Source organism: Stigmatopora nigra, chromosome 8, assembly GCF_051989575.1.
Source record: "Stigmatopora nigra isolate UIUO_SnigA chromosome 8, RoL_Snig_1.1, whole genome shotgun sequence".
In the NCBI taxonomy this organism is placed as follows: domain Eukaryota; kingdom Metazoa; phylum Chordata; class Actinopteri; order Syngnathiformes; family Syngnathidae; genus Stigmatopora; species Stigmatopora nigra.
In genome coordinates, this window is record NC_135515.1 from 12,890,001 (window position 1) to 12,910,636 (window position 20,636).

Here is a 20,636-nt window from a genome sequence, read left to right on the forward strand (position 1 = left end):
TAAAGTTATCCAATCAATCCAATCCAAAAGGAAATGAGTAGAAAACAACCTGTCTTTTTATCTTTGGGCAATAATTTGGTTTTATTTCACCAGTTTACTCAGATATGGCTCTGGTTAATATTGACAAGCAATATATAAACTGGATGAATGGGTGAAACAGTTTAATTTCCCTTTGGTAATCACACAAGTTTGCAATTAAATTTGTACATTATACCCTGTACTTTATTATATTTAGCTACAGCAGTTTTTTGTACATTCATTAGAGGCCCATCCGTGGTTTTGTCTTGTGGATTGAGAATGATTATTAGAAAGGCATGGGAGCAGCCTCAGAATACACGGAAATAATTTAATGAGCAAAAGGCAATTGGGACCTCACTCATCAAGAAAACAGTTGGGCACGCACAACACCATAATACACTAAAATCTGGTGGTGCTGACCTATACTTAAGACAGCAAATGAACAGGTCTATCTTAACTTTTGTTTTTCAGGGAACCTATAATTGTGTCAAGGAAGACATTACTTTGAAGGAGAACAAAGTGGAGATACTTGTTACCACTGGCTCCATACCACTGGCCTAAGAAATATCTGAATCATATATTATATTTTGTCCATCAATACTTATTAAATAATTCCAAATTGTCTGTTAGCTTCCTTTCATTGCTTTTTTCCCCAGGTTGCACTGCTTCCAGATGTGTGTTTTCAAATTGAAGCATTTAACCAATCACATTTCAGCCATTACTTGTTGCCAGGGTCAGAAATCTGCCTAAAGGCCTTCACAATCAGTTCTGCGGGTTCCGCTGCATTAAACAAGCGTAGATAAGACTGTTTCTTTAACCAACCAGATTTCGAGTTGGCAACCCCACAATGCCTTGTCGCAAGCGTAGGGATGGGTCATTGCCTTCTCACTGGCATAGGTATACGTCATCGCTTTCACCAATTTTGATTGGCTGGGGATAGAGTAGGCGGGCAAAACTACCAAACTGTATCTGGAGCGAGCTGCACAAGCAAATATATTGTTGTGTTGATTTAAAGGCATTTTCAAGACGGACATTTCAAGAGAAAAAAGCTGGATGTCATTAAGAAAGGTTGGACAACTCCAAAGCAAGCAAATCTGTCACTACCGGCAACGAACAGTTTAAGCACTAAATCGAATAACAACGTATGCCAGAGATACAACAGGACAGGCTCGACTTTTAGCATTTGCTTCGATGGCGACAGAAAAGAAGGAAGAAAGAAAGGAGGATGATATTGTGTACAGTTAAAAATGATTTTTGGTGAGTAAAATATGGCTATATTCCTAAATAATATTTGATTTGTATGAGATTATTATTGATTATTTTTTGTGTCACAGCTGTAAATGCAGTAGAGTTCTTATAGCCATAAAATTGTTTGAGGGTTGGATTGAAGGCGTCACTAGAAAATGCACGGACCGCCGCTGGATTCTAGTAACCCCAACGAAGTACAGAGGTAAAGAATGTTAGGGGGATGTTTTTCTACAAAGGTACAGGGTCTGGACTTCATCACATTTAAGTGGATAATAAACAGTCATGCAATGTGAAATTTAGCTTGAAAAACCTCATTTCTACACCTACAAAATTGAAGATAGCGCCTTTAGTATGTCACATGATGCTTATGGAGGGGTCTAGCCAGTTTCCAAATGTAAAGTCACCATAAAACATAGAGTAAGTACCATATTTTACGGACTATAAACCCCCCCAAATTGTGCGGTTTTTCCTCTTAATTGTGTTTGCTTTACTAGGCGCTTAAATGATCACTTCACTCAACAAAATGTACTTTTTTTCATTTTTGTATGTTTAAGCATTCATGGATACTCTGTTACCATGATCAACAACCCATCACAAAAATCCACATTCATGTGTGTTACTTATCTTGTTAACATTGTTTTTAAGCAACCATTTACTGCACATACAGTGCTTGAATATTTTGTTTTGTTTTGCCTGATTTACTCCAATCCGTAACATTGACAGTGATAGATGTCTAATCAATTTGTACCAGAGAGGGGTGTCAGTTCACTGGCAGCAGTCCTAGTCAGAATGGATTGGACGTCTCTCCCCATTAATGGCTGCCAAAAGGTGATGTAATTTACTGCCATTCGCAGCAATATGATGCAAATGAATTCTAACTGGGAGTGCCGTCAAGATTAAATCCGTAAATGCCCTAAAAAATATGGGATTTTTTTTAATGTCAACTCTTCTTGGTATGACCTACCAACACCAATTTCAAATAATATGCCAATTATTCATTTTCTGAAGCGCTTATCCTCACAGGGGTTAGGGGGTTGCTGGAGCCTCTCAAGGGTGACTTCAGGAACCAGGCAGGGCACGCTGAATGTGTGGCCAACCAATTGCAGGGCACGCTGAATGTGTGGCCAACCAATTGCAGGGCAAATGGAGACGGACAACCGTTCATGCAACCATTCCGCCAGCCTACCATACATGATTTTGGAATGTGGGAGCAAATTAGAGTACCCGGAGAAAACCCACAGAAGCCAGGGCAGAACATACAAACTCCACCCAGGAGGACCTATCTGGAATCGAACCCATGACCCTAGAACTGTGAGCTGGGCCGCCAACTAATATGCCATCTAAATATTTATAAGGCACTATGCAATTGCAAAACTCACACTCGCTACTAGTTACCGCAAATTTGCTTATTTCTAAATTCAATTCCACTCTCCTGCTGACATTCAATATGCCTGTCAATATTTCATTGTCTAAAAGGAAGATTGGATGTTTACTAATATGACACAATAGTTTAGCTTGTAGGACATGAAATACATTCCCACTCCTCTAAAATAGAAACACAGAGAAAAATAAGAATGGGTCCCATTCCCTACATCAGATGGCACATACTAGATGTTACCAAAATGTAGGTCGATCAGTGTTATGTAATCTGACAGATGAATAAGGTTCCCTGAGGTGAAGTATAAAGTGAATTTAAAAAATACTCTACATCCTAATCCTAAGATTTAAAAAATGTGCTGCGGAAAACAATAACTTGCTAAAAAAAAAATAACAATCCCATTTTATTTGTTTATACAAACAAAACAAAAAAATGTGCTTGATTCTGTCATTGCCGAGTGGTCAGGGCCAGTTAAGCCTTCTCTACTTGCTAAAAACAAATCTGAAGGATGGTCCTACATATACAACCATAATTCTAAAATTTGTTCCGGGGAACTACTCATTTATTCTCAACAGTTTTTTCCCCTCCTCATTTTGTAGTATTTTGCATTGATGACTCGAATTGCTGGGATTTTACTGTAATCGATTCAGAACTTTTAGAAACAGGAGCATGAGCCAATGAAGCTTAATAATTAATTTTCTCATTTGTTTCCTCTTTTTTATGTTTCTCACATCTATCAAACTAAATTGGTACATTTAGTTCATTTTAATAGGATTTCCTTAGTTGGTAAAAAAAAATTGAGGATCCTGGATCAAATTAGAGCATTTACATGTAAAATGTGTCTACTGACCAAAAAAATCCAAATTAAGAAACTACATCTGCTACAAATTAATTTCATAGGTAGGATGTAGCACTGGATACATATATACAGTCGTACCACTACTTACAAATGCCTATAGGTAAGAAATTGGGTTAAAGAACCATTTGATTGTCATTTGGAGTTCTATTTAATGTTTTGAACTTTAATTTGAAGTTATTTAGATGTGTTTATGTGCATGTGTTCGTGTGTTAACGTTAGCTTCCTCCTTACTGCACGGTACTATATTGCACAAATAGAACGTTTTTGCATTTTATTCATTTTAATACATTAATACATTATTTTGTTATCATTTTCTTTCATTTTTGTCTATTTCCCACATATTTTATACAAAATTGTGAAACACACATAGATCATTTTTAAAGTGTTCAGTGGGTGGTTTCTTTAAAGACTGTTGAACAAATTACAGAATTTACATGTCAAGTACTGCTCTATTTATGAAAAATGTTGAGTTTTGAAAAAAAAATTAATTGGTTCCACAACTTTTTTTGGAGGTTGAAAATGTTGGGAATAGAGCAGTACTATAAATGTAATTCGTTCCACGGTCTTCATGAAACTACCAACTAAACCCTTTAAAATTGATCAATGTTTCCCGATTTGCTAGGAAAGGTGTAAAGCCACAAAATTGAGAGAAAATGAACATGCAAAATCTATTCGTGTTGAAACACAGGTGCACAAATGTCAGGAAGCCAACGTTAGGCAACAGAGACGGAGAGCCAATGAACGCATGCACACACGTCTAATAAACATAAAATGAAGACTTCCAAACATTACATTGAACTCCAAAACTCCCAAAACATTTTTAAATGACGATTTATGATTACTTTGGCCTCTAATTTTTTACCCATTTTATTAATCGCCACTGCTTCTTACCTGTTTGGGTTTAAGTTTTTTTTTTTCAAGATGGCGCCACTCAAGCGGGAGCTGGTGACAGTAGCTCTGTGTGCTCTGCTAGTTTCTGTGTTTTTACAGCTTTTCTATCTATTTTGATAACATTTTAACATTTCTTAATACTTTCCTTTATAATTTATCTTGTATTTTATATCTTTTACTTTGATGTTTTTACAACCATAATGACTCAACTTCACTCCACCCGTTGCATTTTTCTATTAGCTTAGCTTCCTGGACATTTTTGGAAGCATTCAGCCATGCCTCTGCAGTCAAACACACGGGATCAGCGGTGAAAAACGCAACAGAAAGAGCAACATCTTGATGCCGCTGGAAATCTCCATGATGTGAGGGGGTGCAGTCCTGACGAAGGAGTCGCTTCAGACCAAGCATACCATCTACTATTATGGGGAACTTGAGACCCCTCCCCAATAAGATGGGAGAGCTACCAGGCTGCAACGGGAGTATCGGGAGTGTTGCATTATGTGCGTCATCTCCTCCTGGTGATAAGACAGCTTAAGAAGATCAAGGTAAGAAAGGCTACCGGTCCTGATGATCAGCTCCAGACTACTGAGGGACTGTGCGGATCAGGTTGGAAGAGTAATTCTGCATATTCTCAACCACAGTCTACAGAAGGTCCCCACCTTGTGTGCACTTCCTTTGTGTGGTTCCAGTTTTATCTAGGACTACGACAGGGGTGTCCAAGTCCTTTCCTGAAGAGCCCCTATCCAGTCTGTTTTCCATGTCTCCCTCCACCAACACACCTGAATCAAATAATCGGGATCGGTATGAAGCTTCTGGATATCTTGCTGATGAGTTGATCATTTGATTCATGTGGTAGAGGAGGGAGATATGTAGAACAGACTAGATAGGGGCTCTCGAGGACTAGACTTGGCCACCCTTGGTCTACAATGCCTTTTCCTGAGTCTGTGCTTGCTACTGTCTTACTCTTGCAACAAAGTGAATTTACCGAATATGGGATGAATAAAAGTTCATCTAGTCTAATCTAAAATTGCCTTTGGCAGTGCTTGTTGACGAACATTTTGAGAAAAATGTTTGACGACTTTTAATGTTTCTCAAAGGTTGTCAAAATTAAGAATGTTTTTTCCACTCAAAATAAAAAATGGATACAATAAATATATTGATGTTTCCGTAACTTGGATATTGTTTTCATCTCTCAAATGGTTTCGCAACCTGAAAATTTCATACCTAGGGACCTTCGTAAGTAAAGGTACGACTGACTGTATATAGTAGCTAGCATTTTTTTTGAATAAAAATAAATTACTTATCAAGTAACTGGGCATGCTTTTCACCGAATACTTACTCAAGTCATTATCTGGAGGAATATATTCATGTTATTCGAAGGTACCAGTCCTCTCCTGTCCATTCAGAGCATTGGACAGAAGTGATGCTTTTCCCAAGCCACAAACACTAGCCATTGAGGGCACCTCAAGCCCCTGTCATGGACTATTTCTCCTGTTTGGCCTCTGGTAACATCTTCTGCAGGGTGCAGTACATAACCACCTAGTTCTGAAATAGCTGTATCACCTGGCCCTTAGACTGTTAAGATGCTAATCTCCCACATAACATATTTACCAGGCTTATTAATTTTGTTAAAAATCTATTTTTTTGCACTGCAAATAATTTGAATGATAACAATATGTATATATCATTGCACATTTAGATGTTTTGAATCTCCCCACGGCTTGTTCATTCTTCACTCTCATGGTGTTGTTGTACAAGATTGAAAATCTCAGATAGTACAGTTGTCCAGGTAGTATCCACTATTTTATTCATATTTTATTCATAGTCAACACAGTGTGCGTCAAATATAATGAAATTTCGTTCTGCATATACTTGTCCATACATAATCAAAAATAAAGTCTAACTATATTGAGTACAAACTTCTACAGACGTCTTGTGTAAATGTCCATTATTCCCTGTGTGAACTTGAGAAGTAAAGTTTTCTTTTGCATTACATTTTTTGTTATGATCAATTGTTTTTTGCTGAATAATTTCCTGGAGGCATGTTGAAAGCACCCGGCTACACAGACTGGAAAATTTATTTTTGTGGTAAATTTTCATAAATGAGTTTTGTCCATTGCTCCCAGGAGGACGAAGAAATAAAATATCTCAAATGCGACATCCACTGCAGTCAGACACACCCTTACACAGGGTAGGGGTCACCAGCCTTCTTGAAATTGAGAACAGCTTCTGGGTGTTCATTAATGGAAAGGGTTACCACGTTAATATAAAAAGCGAAACTACTATATCACATGACTTTTTAAAAGATGTTAATTATATCAATTAATTATATCTGAATTTATCTGAAGGCCCTATAGTTCTTAACAATGATTTAAAAGCTTGGATAAATATGGTGACGTCCAAAATATATTCATCTAACTTTGCCACTATAGAAGAGGCAATGAGGTCTTGGGGGTGGGGGTGCTATGGGATACTGCAAGTAACATACTGGTGATGCATGCCTAAGGTAAACTATGGTTGAAGATGGCCACAATGGGATTTATATACTGTGTTTTCTGAAGCACAAAGTTTGTTTGAACAAATTAGCAATTTAATTATCTATTCTAGAACATTGAACTTGTAAGGCTTGGACAACATCAAAATCCAGCATATTATGTTGCTGCTGCAAGTACGAAAACTGGTTCAAATACGATTACTGTATTGAATGAAGGAGAGATGACTGGGAAACAATTCCTGTTTAAATGAGTTTTGAACTTTAAAAATACAGCACTTGACACTCAAAATAAATAAAAATACATGTTTAAAACAACAGCTTGCTTAATGAATATACACTGCACATGACTCGAAGGGAATATATCCTGTGGGTACAATCACCGTTAGGAACAATCAAGGCCTTACCGTAGGTGATGTCAGCCGCCTCAGGTTCTCCCCAAGCGAGTCCAGATTAACCCTTCTTCTCCTGGTCACCCTCTTGTGTGGCCCACCGACTCCCAACTGCTCCTCACCCGCCGGGCACACCAGCCGCTCGGTTGGGCTGCGGCCATTCCAGAGGAGCGGTCTGTGAATGGATGAGAAGGGGCATCCTCGGAGGTCCTCAGCCGCTTCCAGCCCGTCGTCTATTCCATCCCTCCCAGGGCTTTCAAGCCCGCAATCGGAACCCACCGAGCTGCTGAAAGATTCCGAGGAGATTTTGCGCGACGATGAGGACATGGTGGCGAGGCGATAGAAAGGGACGCTGAAGATCGTGGCGGCTCCTGCGGTGGCGAGGAGGGGGAGGAGGCGAAGGATGCTACAGTCGGGTCCGTGTCACTTCTACCTATATAACGCGGACTCATCGGTTGCTGGGGGGTGGCTTAATGTGTGTGCAATTATGTATGCATAGTGTGTATGCTCAGGTGAGTCTATGTGGACAGAGTAAGTATCCGCGTATTCAGTGAAAGAGGGCAAATGGTGGAGGAGGGAGGATTTAACCGGCAACCGAAGCACTAACTGCACGCAAACATTTACGTAAGAGGTTGGCGCAGGGGGGGGGGGGGGGTCTCCTATGTATTTTTTTAAATATATATATATACAAAAATAAATAAATGAGGAGGAAATGTTCTTTTATTCCTCTCTAATAACTGTCGTGGGGTACCATAACGAGCCTCCCGCGCAACAAATGTGATATTTACAAGATAAGAGGCTAGCTAAATTACAAAATAGTGAAGCGTCCAATAAGAATAAAAACCGTTTCAGGACGTCCTTTTTCTCCCAAAAAAAAGCCAAACGTCGACAAAAGCCTTCACACGTTGACCCGGACCGAGTAATTCCAACACATGTTCCACTTCGGGGAGCGAACAAATGTCACAGCTCGTCTCTTTTCCTGCGCACTTTGAAGGAGAAGCCCCTTGGCCCCCGAAATAAATCACAGCAAGACGCTTGCTTTCTTTTCTCTTTGTCCCTTCTTCACCTCCTTTTCTTCCTTCCCTTCTATAGTCCTCTGCGACAGCGGGGCTCCGTTCTGCCGAGCGAGTGTCCTCTCATGGTTCGCACATGACCCACTTGGGGTGCTCATGCGTCGAGTCGTCCCCACCGGCCGTCGCACGGAATGCAGCCAACGATGAGGCGAAGAAGCCGCGTGGTGGCGGGGGGCGCTGGATGGAGAGTGCCAACGAAGAGCAGGCTGATGGACGAACGACGGCCACCGCCCACCAGGTTGAACACGTTCACGTCGTCTAAGCAGACACCTCTAGATGTATGTCCACTTCCTTGAAGTTGGAGCCGTGAGCCCTTTTGATCACGTGTTCTGAATGTTCGCCCACCGCCGTATTGGAGGTGCACATCTGAACGCAGTGGCGGGCCGCCAGGGCCTTCAATGCCTTCTTTGCTGGCCTAAGACATGTCTGAATCATATATTATATTTTGTCCATCAATACTTATTAAATAATTTCAAATTGTCTGTTAGCTTCCTTTCATTGCTTTCCCCCTGGTTGCACTGCTTCCAGATGTGTTTTCATATTGAAGCATTTACCCAATCACATTTCAGCCATTATTTGTTGCCAGGGTCAGAAATCTGCCTGAAGGCCCTCACAATCAGTTCTGCAGGCTCTGCTACATTGAACAGGCGTCGTTAAGACTGTTGCTTTAACCAACCAGATTTCGAGTTGGCAACACCACAATGCCTTGTCGCGGGCGTAAGGATACTTCATCGCTTGACACCAACTATGATTGGCTAGCCAGAGTGAGCCAGCTAGAGCTCGCAAACTCAACTCACAATGCCCGACGGAAGAAAACAAATGGATTTGGTTGGAGATTTGCTGGCAAAGCTGTTTTTCAGACGGACTTTTTAAGAAAAAAAAGCTGGACATCATTAAGAAAGGTCGGACGCCTCCAAAGGAAGCAAGCCTGTCGCAACTGGTAGCGAACATTTTCACCAGTAAATCGAATAAAAACGAATGCCAGAAATACGACAACTTTCAGCATTAGCTTCGATGGCAATAGAAAAGGAGGAAGAAAGGAGCATGGATTTTGTGTACAGTTAAAAAAGATTTTTGGTGAGTAAAAATGGCTATATTCCTAAAGAATCTTTCAATTGTATGGGGTTATTATTGATGATTTTTTTATGTGTCGCAGCTGTAGCTGCAGTAGCCATAAAATATTTTTTGAGGGTTGGACTGATTAGTTGAAGGCGCTACGACAAAATGCACGGACCACCGCTGTCTGAACGTAAACAATGTGATGGAAGACTAATTGACAAACCTGGTTGTTTATTTATAACATGTTTTTTTATTAAAAGACATACATGAACATCTCATCTCATTTTCTGAACCGCTTCATCCTCATTAAGGTCACAGGGGATGCTGGAGCCTATCCCAGCTGAATCCAGGCCAGAGCCAGGGGATAACCTGAATCGGTGGCTAGCTAATCGTAGGCACAAGGAGACGGACAACCATGCACACCCACACATCAGGAGAACATGCAAACTCCACACAGGTGGACGTGAACTGGAATTGAACCCAGGGCCCCAAAACTGTGAGGCCGACGTGCTAACCACTCGCGTCACCGGGGCGCTCTAGGTTAACACCAGTTATTGTAATACATTTTCCAATGTCCCATCTCATCTCATTTTCTAAACCGCTTTATCCTCATTAGGGTCACGGGGATGATGGAGGCTATCCCAGCTTACTTAAGGCCAGAGGCAGGGGACACCCAGGGGCCAGCCGATCGTAGGGCACAAGGAGACGGACTACCATGCACACTCACACACATACCTAGGGGCAATTTAGAGTGTCCAATCAGCCTACCATACATTTTATTGGAATATTGGAAACCAGAGTACCTGGAGGAAACCCACGCAGGCCGGGGAGAACATGCAAACTCCACACAGGTGGACGTGACCTGGATTTGAACCCAACACCCCAGAGCTGTGAGGCTGACAGGCTGACCACTCACTCCACCGGGCCGCCCTTTTCCTTCCAATCTCTTTAGACATGAAATCAAATAAAGAATGAAAAGCTGGAAGAGGAATTTTACAAGCAGTGAAAAAGACACAATAATAGGGGGCTTTGCAGACAAAGACAGCACCTACTGTATTTCTTGCATACAAGCCATATTTGTAGCATAAAACATAATGACTGAATCAAGGGTACGGCTTATTTATTTTTCACCAGTAAATGTCGGCAAAACAAAATTCACTATTTGTTAGTTATTTTCAGTTTTGCAGTAAGAAAACAACCATTACTGGATGAATTAATTCCTTATGATATTGACCCTAATAGTGTATCTCAGAAATACCACGTGTGATGAGGTTTTCCTTTCAAAGTAACACATTGTACTACCCATTAAAACCATGAATATGGAGGTAAAAAATTGTGAATTGGGGCAGTTTATACACATTTCAAACATCTATCATGGCTTAACTGTGGAAAAAACATACACAATCACACTGCCATCATGTGGCAATAGATCCCACTCTTGCCCGCACCAGTCTAGGTGAGTGAACCACTACCCCAGAGGTGGGCAAACCGGTCCTCGAGGGCCGCTGTGGGTGCAGATTTTTGTTCCAACCGATCCAGCACTGACACTTTAGCCAATGACATTTTTGCAGAAAACAAAAAGCACCTGACTGCAATCCAAACCAGGTTGGTGAAAAGGTGTCCTCTTTATGGGTTGGAATTAAAGTTAGTTCAAGTTCTATACACAAAATAACGACAGTACAGCTAAGAGAAATGATTATAACTATATTACAGACAAATATCATCCAAATCATGCAAAAACGTTCTATAACATCTTAATATATGAACATTTGAATATATAAACTAAAGTGCAATCACATTTGTAAATGAATGGCTTCTGGATTTTTGAAATGTAAATTAACCACTCTACTGTGATAAAACATCTAAATTGCATCAACTCGAGTTCTGCACCTACGAGGACCTTGTCTAGACCTGGACTAAAACTCCATAGGCTCCTGAGCACTTTAGTCACTTTTTATACTTTTTGACATACTTATGTTGACTTATTTATTTATATATGCACTTCATGGTGAAGTTTTAAATCTAATTATTCTCATACAATGACAAACCCATTCAATTCAAATCAACCACCATTGTTCAGCATTCACTTTAAAGATGTTGTGGATGGGTACAATGACTAGACCCCAATTTTAAAACGATCAACAATTTTTTAGTCTTATTTCAATGCAAAAAACATTGTTTTATTTTCAGATTAAAACGATATACACGTAATATTTGACAGTGACTCCACGAGTGAGTTTTTAGCATGTCGGCTTCACAGTTCTGAGATTGCATGGTTCGATTCCAGGATCTGATCTTCCTGTGTGGAGTTTGCATGTTTTCCCCAGGTACCCCGGTTTCCTCACACATTGCAAAAACATTCATGGTAGGCTCCTTAAACACTAAATTGCCCCGAGGTATGAGTGTGAGCGCAAATGGTTGTCTGTGCCCTGTGATTGATTGGCTCACCACCAGTTCAGGGAGTTTCCTGCCTGTTGCCCGAAGTCAACTCTATCCCTCGAATATTGCGGATAATGTAGACCAGAAATGGCTGTGATAATCGAAAACCATGTGATCCGGGCTTTTTGGTTCCTCATTGAGTAGACAGGCAGCAAGGCTTTGTTCTTGTTTTTAAAGCTAAAGGATGGTCGAACTTGTAGATTAAGGCTATCTTTACCAGGAAGCCAGCCAGCAGCATCTCCACACACAATACGTGGTGAACCCCGGCACTTTCAGTTCATTTTTGAATAAGCAGTAGTATTCAGAAAAAGAATGAATAAATATAAGGAGTATTCGTTTTTGTTCAGTTCAAGGACAAACAGTTCCACACATAACTTGTTAAAAATCATTGTGATATTTAACATTATTTAACTTTCGCAAGCTAATTCCAAGTGGCGCATGGAATGTCCAACATGGGTGCGAAGGCACTAATATCATGGGCAGATAAGGGATAAACTTCAAGTCCTTGCGCAACCATGTTGCCCTCCTTAAGAGAACAGGATGATGCTCGTGTTCTGCACTAATCACAGTCATGACCTTGAACTCAATGGCCAGAGCATAACAGCTCATTAGAAGCCCCAAAGGGATGAGCGAGTGTAGAGCAACAGAAACAAGATGTGGTTCATCACGTGCCCATGTTAATATCCCCCTCCCCCAAAACACACACACATAAAATCTGTTCAATTTCCTGAATGTACAAAATCATTTTACATTCAGAAGCGACAATGACGCAACCCCATGTATTTCTCACCTTTCCTTATCTGGCCACTTGCTCTTGGGAATCAAGCAGTCATCCATCAGTAATAAAATGAGCTTTTCATAAAGAGAACACTACAATAGAATAAATAATGTTTTAGAGGAGATAAGCTTGCTAGCTGGCTTGAACGGACAGGCCATCAGTAACTGAGCGCAGACAGGGCTAAAGCTCAGTAACTGTACTATCAATAAAATAGAAAAGGTCCCCTCTAGCCAATGTAGTCGCATTCAACAAGGACATCTGATTTGAATTGAATGACATAATATTTTGATGACAATATTACATATTGTCTTGAGGAAAATATTCGGACTAGAACAACTAATGGGTACAAATCATCAACTGCCCCCTACCTGCCCTGTCCAGTATCTACTAATCCAAGTGCCTCGGAAGGGCAGAGAGTATCATAAAAGACAATACACATCCCGGCTAGCACCACTTCAACCTGCTCTCCTCTGGCTAGCGCTGGCTAGGACCATAAGAGCTAAAAGAAACAGACTCGAGGACAGTTTCTTCCCAAGAGCCGTCACCGTACTCAACTCGAGTTCCTCACCTTGACCTAATCAAACCACTTCAGTCACTTTATACAACTTATCCATTTTGTACCATTTATCTATGCTGACTACTATTTATACGATGTATTTATGATGTTGACTGCTTATTTATTGATTGTTTATTTATATTGATTATCTAACTGTTTGTTTGTTTCTTGTTGAGTCCCTAGACTCAGTGAGTTGTGGGCTCTCAAAAACATGGGGCTGAACGTCTCCAAAACCATGGAACTCTTCCCTGGACATCAGACGGAACATGGACATTCCGCTTTGCGGATCTCACTTGGACTACTTATTTGTTTATTATTTATTGATTGATTATGTTTCTTTGTCATGAAAGCTTTAAATCTCATTATACTACTTATACAATGACAATAAAATAATTTAAATAAATTCAGTTCAATTCAATAAATAGACTAACCGGCTGCATTCACTTCTGTATTCAATTGACTAAATTTACGCCATTTATTTGCAGTGTTCATGTGGCTTCACTTTCCTACAAAACACTAATCAATTTTCGATAAAACAATTTAATTGTATGTGTGTGTGTGGGGTGGGCGCTTAGGTCTAATATAACATTAGCAACCAAAGTGATTAAACTAAATGGAAGAAAACGTAACACGGTGAGCATAACCACTCTTCAGGTCACTCATTAATAGTGCTGTATGTAGTATTCTGGACAACAGCAAAATGGGATTAAAACCGGTTAAGTTTTTAGATATTTTTTTTGTATTTTATTTACACTTTTTTTTCATTTGGTTTACAAAGAAAGAGACTATGGATTATGGCTCAACAAAGTCCAATCTATAGAATTCAGTGAAATACACCCCCCATTTGATAGAGGGATTTTAAGCAAGGTTGATTTTTATTTTATTGTTTTATTTTTTATTTTAGTATTTGTATTTATTTTTTCCAATCAAAATACATTGGTGGTCTTTTTTTCCACACTAAATTACTCAAATATGCACTTTCAGATTTGGATGAAAAGATCATTTAAAGATGACTTTTAAACATTGAAAAAAGGGCTGAAGGGTAAGTTATTAGCCCGGCTGGATCTACTACTGTGGTGTCCGTTATTTTTCCCCCAGGCAGTTGGCAACACTAAATGTGACCCCTCACAGTATTTGATGTATTTTAGATCCAAAAATAATAATAATAAACTATCCGTAGCTCCTGTGCTCCCAACTGATGACTTTAAAAAGAATAAATGTACAGGACACTCCAAAAAAGAAACTCAGAAAACACTGTCAATTCATTCCAACTCTCAACCCCTTGAAAGCAGTGTCATTTTGCATTCTGACAGTGCATGCTATAAAATATTTCCTGAATAAGACGGTGGAGTGTTTTTGTGACAGAAATCTGCCGCTTTAGTTTTTCTCTTGTGAGAAGGCAGTGTGCAAAACGATCAATTTAGAATGTCTTTGACCCTAGCCCAAGTTCACTTCTATGCCATTCTCTTAACAGTTTACAGGCTGAGTCTAATATAAAGGACAAGGAGCTGTAACAAAATACCATATTTTCTCACATATCTGTCATATTTTTAACTAAAACAATTATGAATCAAGGGTACGGCTTAAATGCGCACAAATTAGACTCGACATGCATGAAACTGCAAAGTGACAAATACGAAAGGCCGAAAACGCAAGACAATGCGGTTGATACGGTCATTTATTTCAAAATAGAGAAAAGATAATCAGATAAAACGCTAAACAAATTTTTTTTTGAAAAAAAACATCCTGCATAAAACGTGAAAAAAAACTCACTCACTTTGCTTTTTTACTCATCATTGCTCACCCAGGGCGGCGCCATTTTACACTAGTTAAACTGGCAAGACATGAGTAGCCTTGATACATGTATTTGTAGCGTTAACCATGTCAGCACATCCCAATAGTTGTCGATAAATGAAATATCAGCCTTGATACCTGCGTAATGTGTATCTCATGCTATTATTACACCCATAGACGGTGAAAAGTAGACTGTTACGGACACACTTCCTGGTTGAACTGCTCACGTAACTTCCTTTTTTATTTCTTCCATGTGCAGGCAACACCGTTTTGGAATGTGGAATCCTGCAGACAATCCTTTTGATTCATACACGTGAAATGATTTTTCTTAAGATTCTCCCTTCAAAGTAACACATTTGTACTCCCTATTAAAACAATGAATATGAAGATGAAAATTGTGGCTCAGGGTGCGTGATATACGAGAGAATTCGTAAAATTCAACGATTTTAAGGGTACAGGCTAGATGCAGAGGCAGTCAATATGCGTAACCTTTTGTTGGGTTTATTCTGTAATACTCTTATATATGTGTATTTATTCATTTCTGTGTTAAATCATTCTTCAAATTGTCTGAAGAGAACTCGGGGTCGTAACCAGTCACCTAGTCCTCTCACAAGGACTGTTTATTTGAGATCTCACCCAGTCCCGGGCTCCGAGGATTGTTGATCTGGGTTTGCAGCGAAGACTCGTCAAGCACTCTTGCTACCAGCAGATGGATATCAACCACTTCCAAGAACACTCGCATAGTGTTCCTACATTGTGACGCACTTTGCGATTCTTTATGTAATTGCTATGCCAAATGAAGGCATGATTGTTTCAGTTTTTAGTTTCCTCTTTCTATTATTGTTAAATACCTTAATTGTTATTATAATTGCAGATGTTGTTTTTGCTTACGCATGTTGGATTAATCAATAACCTTTTAATTGTTTTGATATATGGCTTTAAAGGCGTACGAGAAATTACTGTTCGGGAAGATACTAAGAGACCGGGAGGAAGTCTTGATGTATTTTCCCTTTTAAGGCTGTTTACCAGAAATGTCCATTTAATTAAATGTCAATAATTGAATCAGATGTCAGCCTGCAGTTTGATAATTATACAAGAAGTGTAATTATTAATTAATCTATCACCTTTATATATTAATAAATAACTAAATGTGTCATTCAGTGTGTTACATTTCTTTACAACCTTATTCATTTTATGTGGTGATTATATTGTTTCAATGTTCCCTTGCAAACATTGATGTTGCATGATACTGCTCCAGTTTGATATTTGCATGGTGCACAAACCTCGTACAATGAGAAAGAGGCCAGGTTGTGTGTAGAGCCATAAACTAAACACCAACCCTGTGTCAACAAAGAAGAAGGAAGTCATGCAGAGACGCACCAAAGGCAGTTCATTCTTCAATTTGCATTACGCCATTGTGTCCCAGTGTATTCGCTTGATTTGGTTCCCTGTTCTTTGTTCAATAAAATAGAAGAGGGTTGTTGAAGTAATACCAAGCTGGGTATTGAGCTGGTGACAATGACCAGGTTCTCTCATTGAGAAAATGACCATACTTTTCTCCTGTGTATGTATTCATGGCTATTTTGTGTGAATACATCTAAAATGTTATTTTCAAGAATTATTTCAAAAAAAAATCTTGAAATATTTTTTGTTTGAATTTTGTTCACTTCAATTTTGCACATATTTAATTTTTGAATTTATTTTAACATTTCTGCTTACATTTATTTCTGCATTTATTCATGTCATTTCGTCACAAATGTTCCCTTTTGCAGCCTGAAATACCCTTTTCTCCTCCTAACTATAAGCCGGACCCAACAAATTTTAAAAGATAAATTGTGTTCGATTAATAAAAAAAACGCACTTGGCTATAAGCCACAGGTATCCATATTGTATTATGGGATAGTTACAAAAAATACATGCAGCTCACGAGCCTGAAGAAAATCCAAAAAGCCAAACTGGACCCTAACCGTAGGAATCCATGAACAAGAAAAAAAGTAGTAGTTTATAGTACTTAAAGGAAGGTTATTCTATTACTCCGTGGTTGTGAACTAAGCGAGACTTGCTTAACCTCATATAACCTGGCGTTTACATTTGTGGACATCACATTTTTGGTTGTCAAAGACTACAATGATAAATTTTGGACTACAAGGGCCTGGTGTCCACTTTGGATGTGGACATAATTTTTCTCAGAAACTACATCATGTAAAAAGATAATTCATTTTTTTTTTTACATTGATCAGGTCCCAATTAGCCTAAATATCAAAGAGAAAATAAAAATGAGCCTTGCAAAAGTCCTGGTCTTTGGAGGTTAAAAGTAACATTGCGGTTTCATCACAATATACATATTCCACACTAACATAAGATTGACAGATTAAAGTATTTCTTGTTGTGCAAGAAAACAGATGAAGAGTGGCAAGTTAGCCTGAGTTTCATCATGAAGGAGATACAGGGCACGTCTATCTGGGTTTCTGTTGTTTCAATTTTATCTTTCAATTGGATTTCCACACTGGTCCAATCTGGGGCAAACAATCACATTAAGCGAGAAAATAGAATGGTATTTGTGTATTAAATTTCAGATATGAATTCTGTTGTTTGTACCAGTTATGTTACACGCATTTAAAGAATAATCCACAGGAAGAGTGAGGACTATGATGCTGTTGCGTCTGCCTCTTAAAGAAATTATATAATTTAAAAAATCATTGTTTATGAGTACAGTGGAACCTCGGTTATCGTGGTCAATGGGGACCGAGACCACCCGCGAAAACTGAAAATCCGCGAAGTAGCGGCGTCCCTTCAAAAATGCTTAAAAAAACGTATACAGGTATACAGTATACCCCCCTGTATACAGTACACCATATAGAATACGGGTAGAGAGAGAGAGTAAAATTCATGTTTTAACAAAAATAAAAACTTTAATATATGTTGTCTGTTTACAATAACAATTGAGGGTCTAGAACACTGTTTTACCGAACAATTTAATTACGAACAACCAATTACCGTTATTCAGCTATCAAAAACAAACAGACACAAAAATTAGCTAACATAATTAGTCCGTCGTTTTGCACAACAAATTAACATTTTTAATTTCTATTTCTGGGGGTTCGGATGACGCCGCAGACGATGCAGGAGAAGATGCAGGAGGCGGCGTAGTTGCCGCAGGAGGTGTCGTAGTGGCTATAGGAGTCTGCGTAAGGGATGCAGGAGGATCTTCTGCTGTTTTTTTGCGCGTAAGAAACATTGTTATTGGGAGTTGTGAACATTGTTTTTTTTGGTCGATAGAGATGCGCCTTGAAACAGCCATGACGTCATCAACCGGAAACACATCCTCAACACCTCGCTGCTGCTTCGTGTGCAGAGACTGCCTCTCCATACAACGACACATTCTTAAGTCCGGCTCGCCGCTTAAACCTATAAAGCCAGCCCTTGCTGGCAACGAAAGTCGTACGTGGTCGTCGTGGGCTAGTCTGGCTTAAGTTACCAGGCAGAGGATCATCTTCGTTGTCGTCGCCGTCGTCTTCTTCCTCATCTTGAACGTTGTCGTCGTCGTCACCACCCTCAGACACCATAGCATCAAACAAAGATTTAGCTATATTTCGGATTATGTTTGCATCCAGGCTGATTTTCTTCGCCCTACAATCATGGATCCAGATAACCAGTTCATTTTCCATTCGCACGATAGTCTTATTCTGGGTGTTTACAACTCTTTTGGCATCTTTCGTGGAAGATATTGCAGCAGTTTTGCGGATGTTCTTCTCTTCCTTTTTTATGTACCGTACCATGGATTCATTAAGTCCATATTGTCGGGCTACACTCGCGTAGCTATTTCTTGCTTTTAACTTGTCCAATAAACTCACTTTTTCGTTAATTGTTAACATCTTTCGCTTTTTCTTTGGTTCACTAGATGAACCAAGGGATAAAGAGCGTTTGGGAGGCATCACGAAGGGCTTCACAAAACTTTGCCTAACTTGGCGAGAAGCGTACTGTATACGAGATAAGCGGGAAAAGCTTGGGCTACTGTAGTGAATGGGCCAATGGGTGTCGAGTATTCAGTGAGTGCTGGCCAATCAGCTTGCGTTTATGCCCGTGATGCTTAGCGTATACGTGCATTCTTTGTGCTTTAAAATTTTGTAAAATGACGCAATTACTAATTCTAATTGAATATTGTTTTCAAATTTTGTAAAATAATGTAATTTCTAATTCTAATTTAATATTTTTCCTTATTATTAATGTTTTAATATTTTTCATTTAATTTTTAAATATTTTTTGATATTTTTAATTTTGATTAAAAACTTGCGAAGCTCTGAACCCACAAAGGTGGATTTGCGAACTAGCGAGGTCCCACTGTATATACATTTAAAACATCTGTGATCAGTCATCTGCAGACTTGCTGTATATGGTCATGAAAGGAGCAGAAGAAATACTTTATGCCAGCTATTATCCAAGTATTTATGGACGCGTAAAGAGCCTGTATAACAAGCCCAGGCGGCATGTTTTAATCCTGTATCGGAACATGTGGAGTACTGTCATCCTTCACCACTTTGTGGCTTCAACATTCATGCTTCAGTACATCACAGTTGTTTATATAAAGTATAAAAAACAAAAGTTAATAAGAATGTCAAAATTGACACTGAAACTCGCAAGACACTTGCCAGCAAGAAAATGGCGGACGACAGGATACTGTTTACGGAAGCTTATTGCATTCACCTTAATGGAAAAAAAGCCCTGGCTGGTACTAAAATAAATTTATTTTTAGTGTTGTTTTTAGGATTGATTATTTTTTGAAAAATCTGTTTTTCAAATTAATTTATTTTCTAGGGTTGTTTTTGAATTATTTTTTTCTTCCATTTTTCGAATTTATTTATTTTCTCTAATTGTTTTTTTCTTAGTTTTTCAAATTAGTTTATTTTTGGGGTTGTTTTTTGAATTGCTTTTGAACACTCAGATTTTCCAACAAATTTATTCCCTAGGGTTATTTAATTTTCTGTTTTTTTTGTTTTTCAAATTTATTTTTGAGGTTGTTTTTTAATTATTATTTTTCTCTTTGGTTTTCTTTTTTGTGACAATGTCTGGGCTATCTCGCAGTGACATAGCCACATATCTAGATAAAACTTGATCGTGCTGAATGGAAGAATGTCTGTACGCGAACACGGGACTTTCTTTCTAGAATTTGGTGAACACAGTCCGGCGTGAGACTCCCTATTATCTCCAAAACTGCTCGTTTTTTACATTTTTTTTTTGCCTGCTGGCAGCTAGGCTTAGGGAAAAAAAATGCCTCGTGTTCCGTGAATTAGGATCCGTCCAAAAGAAATAGGGTGTATCCGACTTCAAATTTGTTCCAAAATGTCAGCACCAAGGAGTGTATCATTTTCTTTGTTCAACCGTCATGTGAGGGTTGTTCAAAAGTCATTCATACTGAAAGATTAACACTGCTTACAGCATCTTTCAATACCATGACGCAAAATTAAATTACGACCACAATATCAAAGCCATTGTTAAATCAATATCTTACAATGAACGACTTCTAAATGCATGTTCGCTTGTATTAGGTCTCGGTAGAAACTTATTATCCTCTATTTTGTCACTATGTTGACAGGTTTATCCTGCGTGCGTAATATTTTTTCTTTAAAAAAAGGGCATTTCAATGCAGTGTAGCCATTTCC

General features: G+C 38.9%; 1 protein-coding gene and 1 long non-coding RNA gene across 3 annotated transcripts in view; one reads left to right on the forward strand and one right to left on the reverse strand.

The window, feature by feature from the left end:
* The window catches only part of gucy1a2 (guanylate cyclase 1, soluble, alpha 2), a 44,852-nt gene extending 36,209 nt beyond the window's left edge, over positions 1-8,643 (reverse strand). Inside the window, exon 1 of the mRNA XM_077722387.1 lies at positions 7,293-8,643. Within this exon, the coding sequence (XP_077578513.1) occupies positions 7,293-7,604 (312 nt within the window). The 5' untranslated portion in view covers positions 7,605-8,643. The remainder of the gene's footprint in view (positions 1-7,292) is intronic.
* Positions 7,302-9,800, forward strand: LOC144200311 (uncharacterized). 2 transcript variants are annotated; one of them, XR_013327086.1, is made up of 3 exons: positions 7,302-7,693; positions 8,370-8,628; positions 8,937-9,800. It is a non-coding gene; the product is annotated as an uncharacterized LOC144200311 (long non-coding RNA). The 2 variants fall into 2 exon arrangements; XR_013327085.1 differs by lacking the exon at positions 8,937-9,800 and having other exon boundaries at positions 8,370-8,832.
* Positions 9,801-20,636: the final 10,836 nt, after the last annotated feature.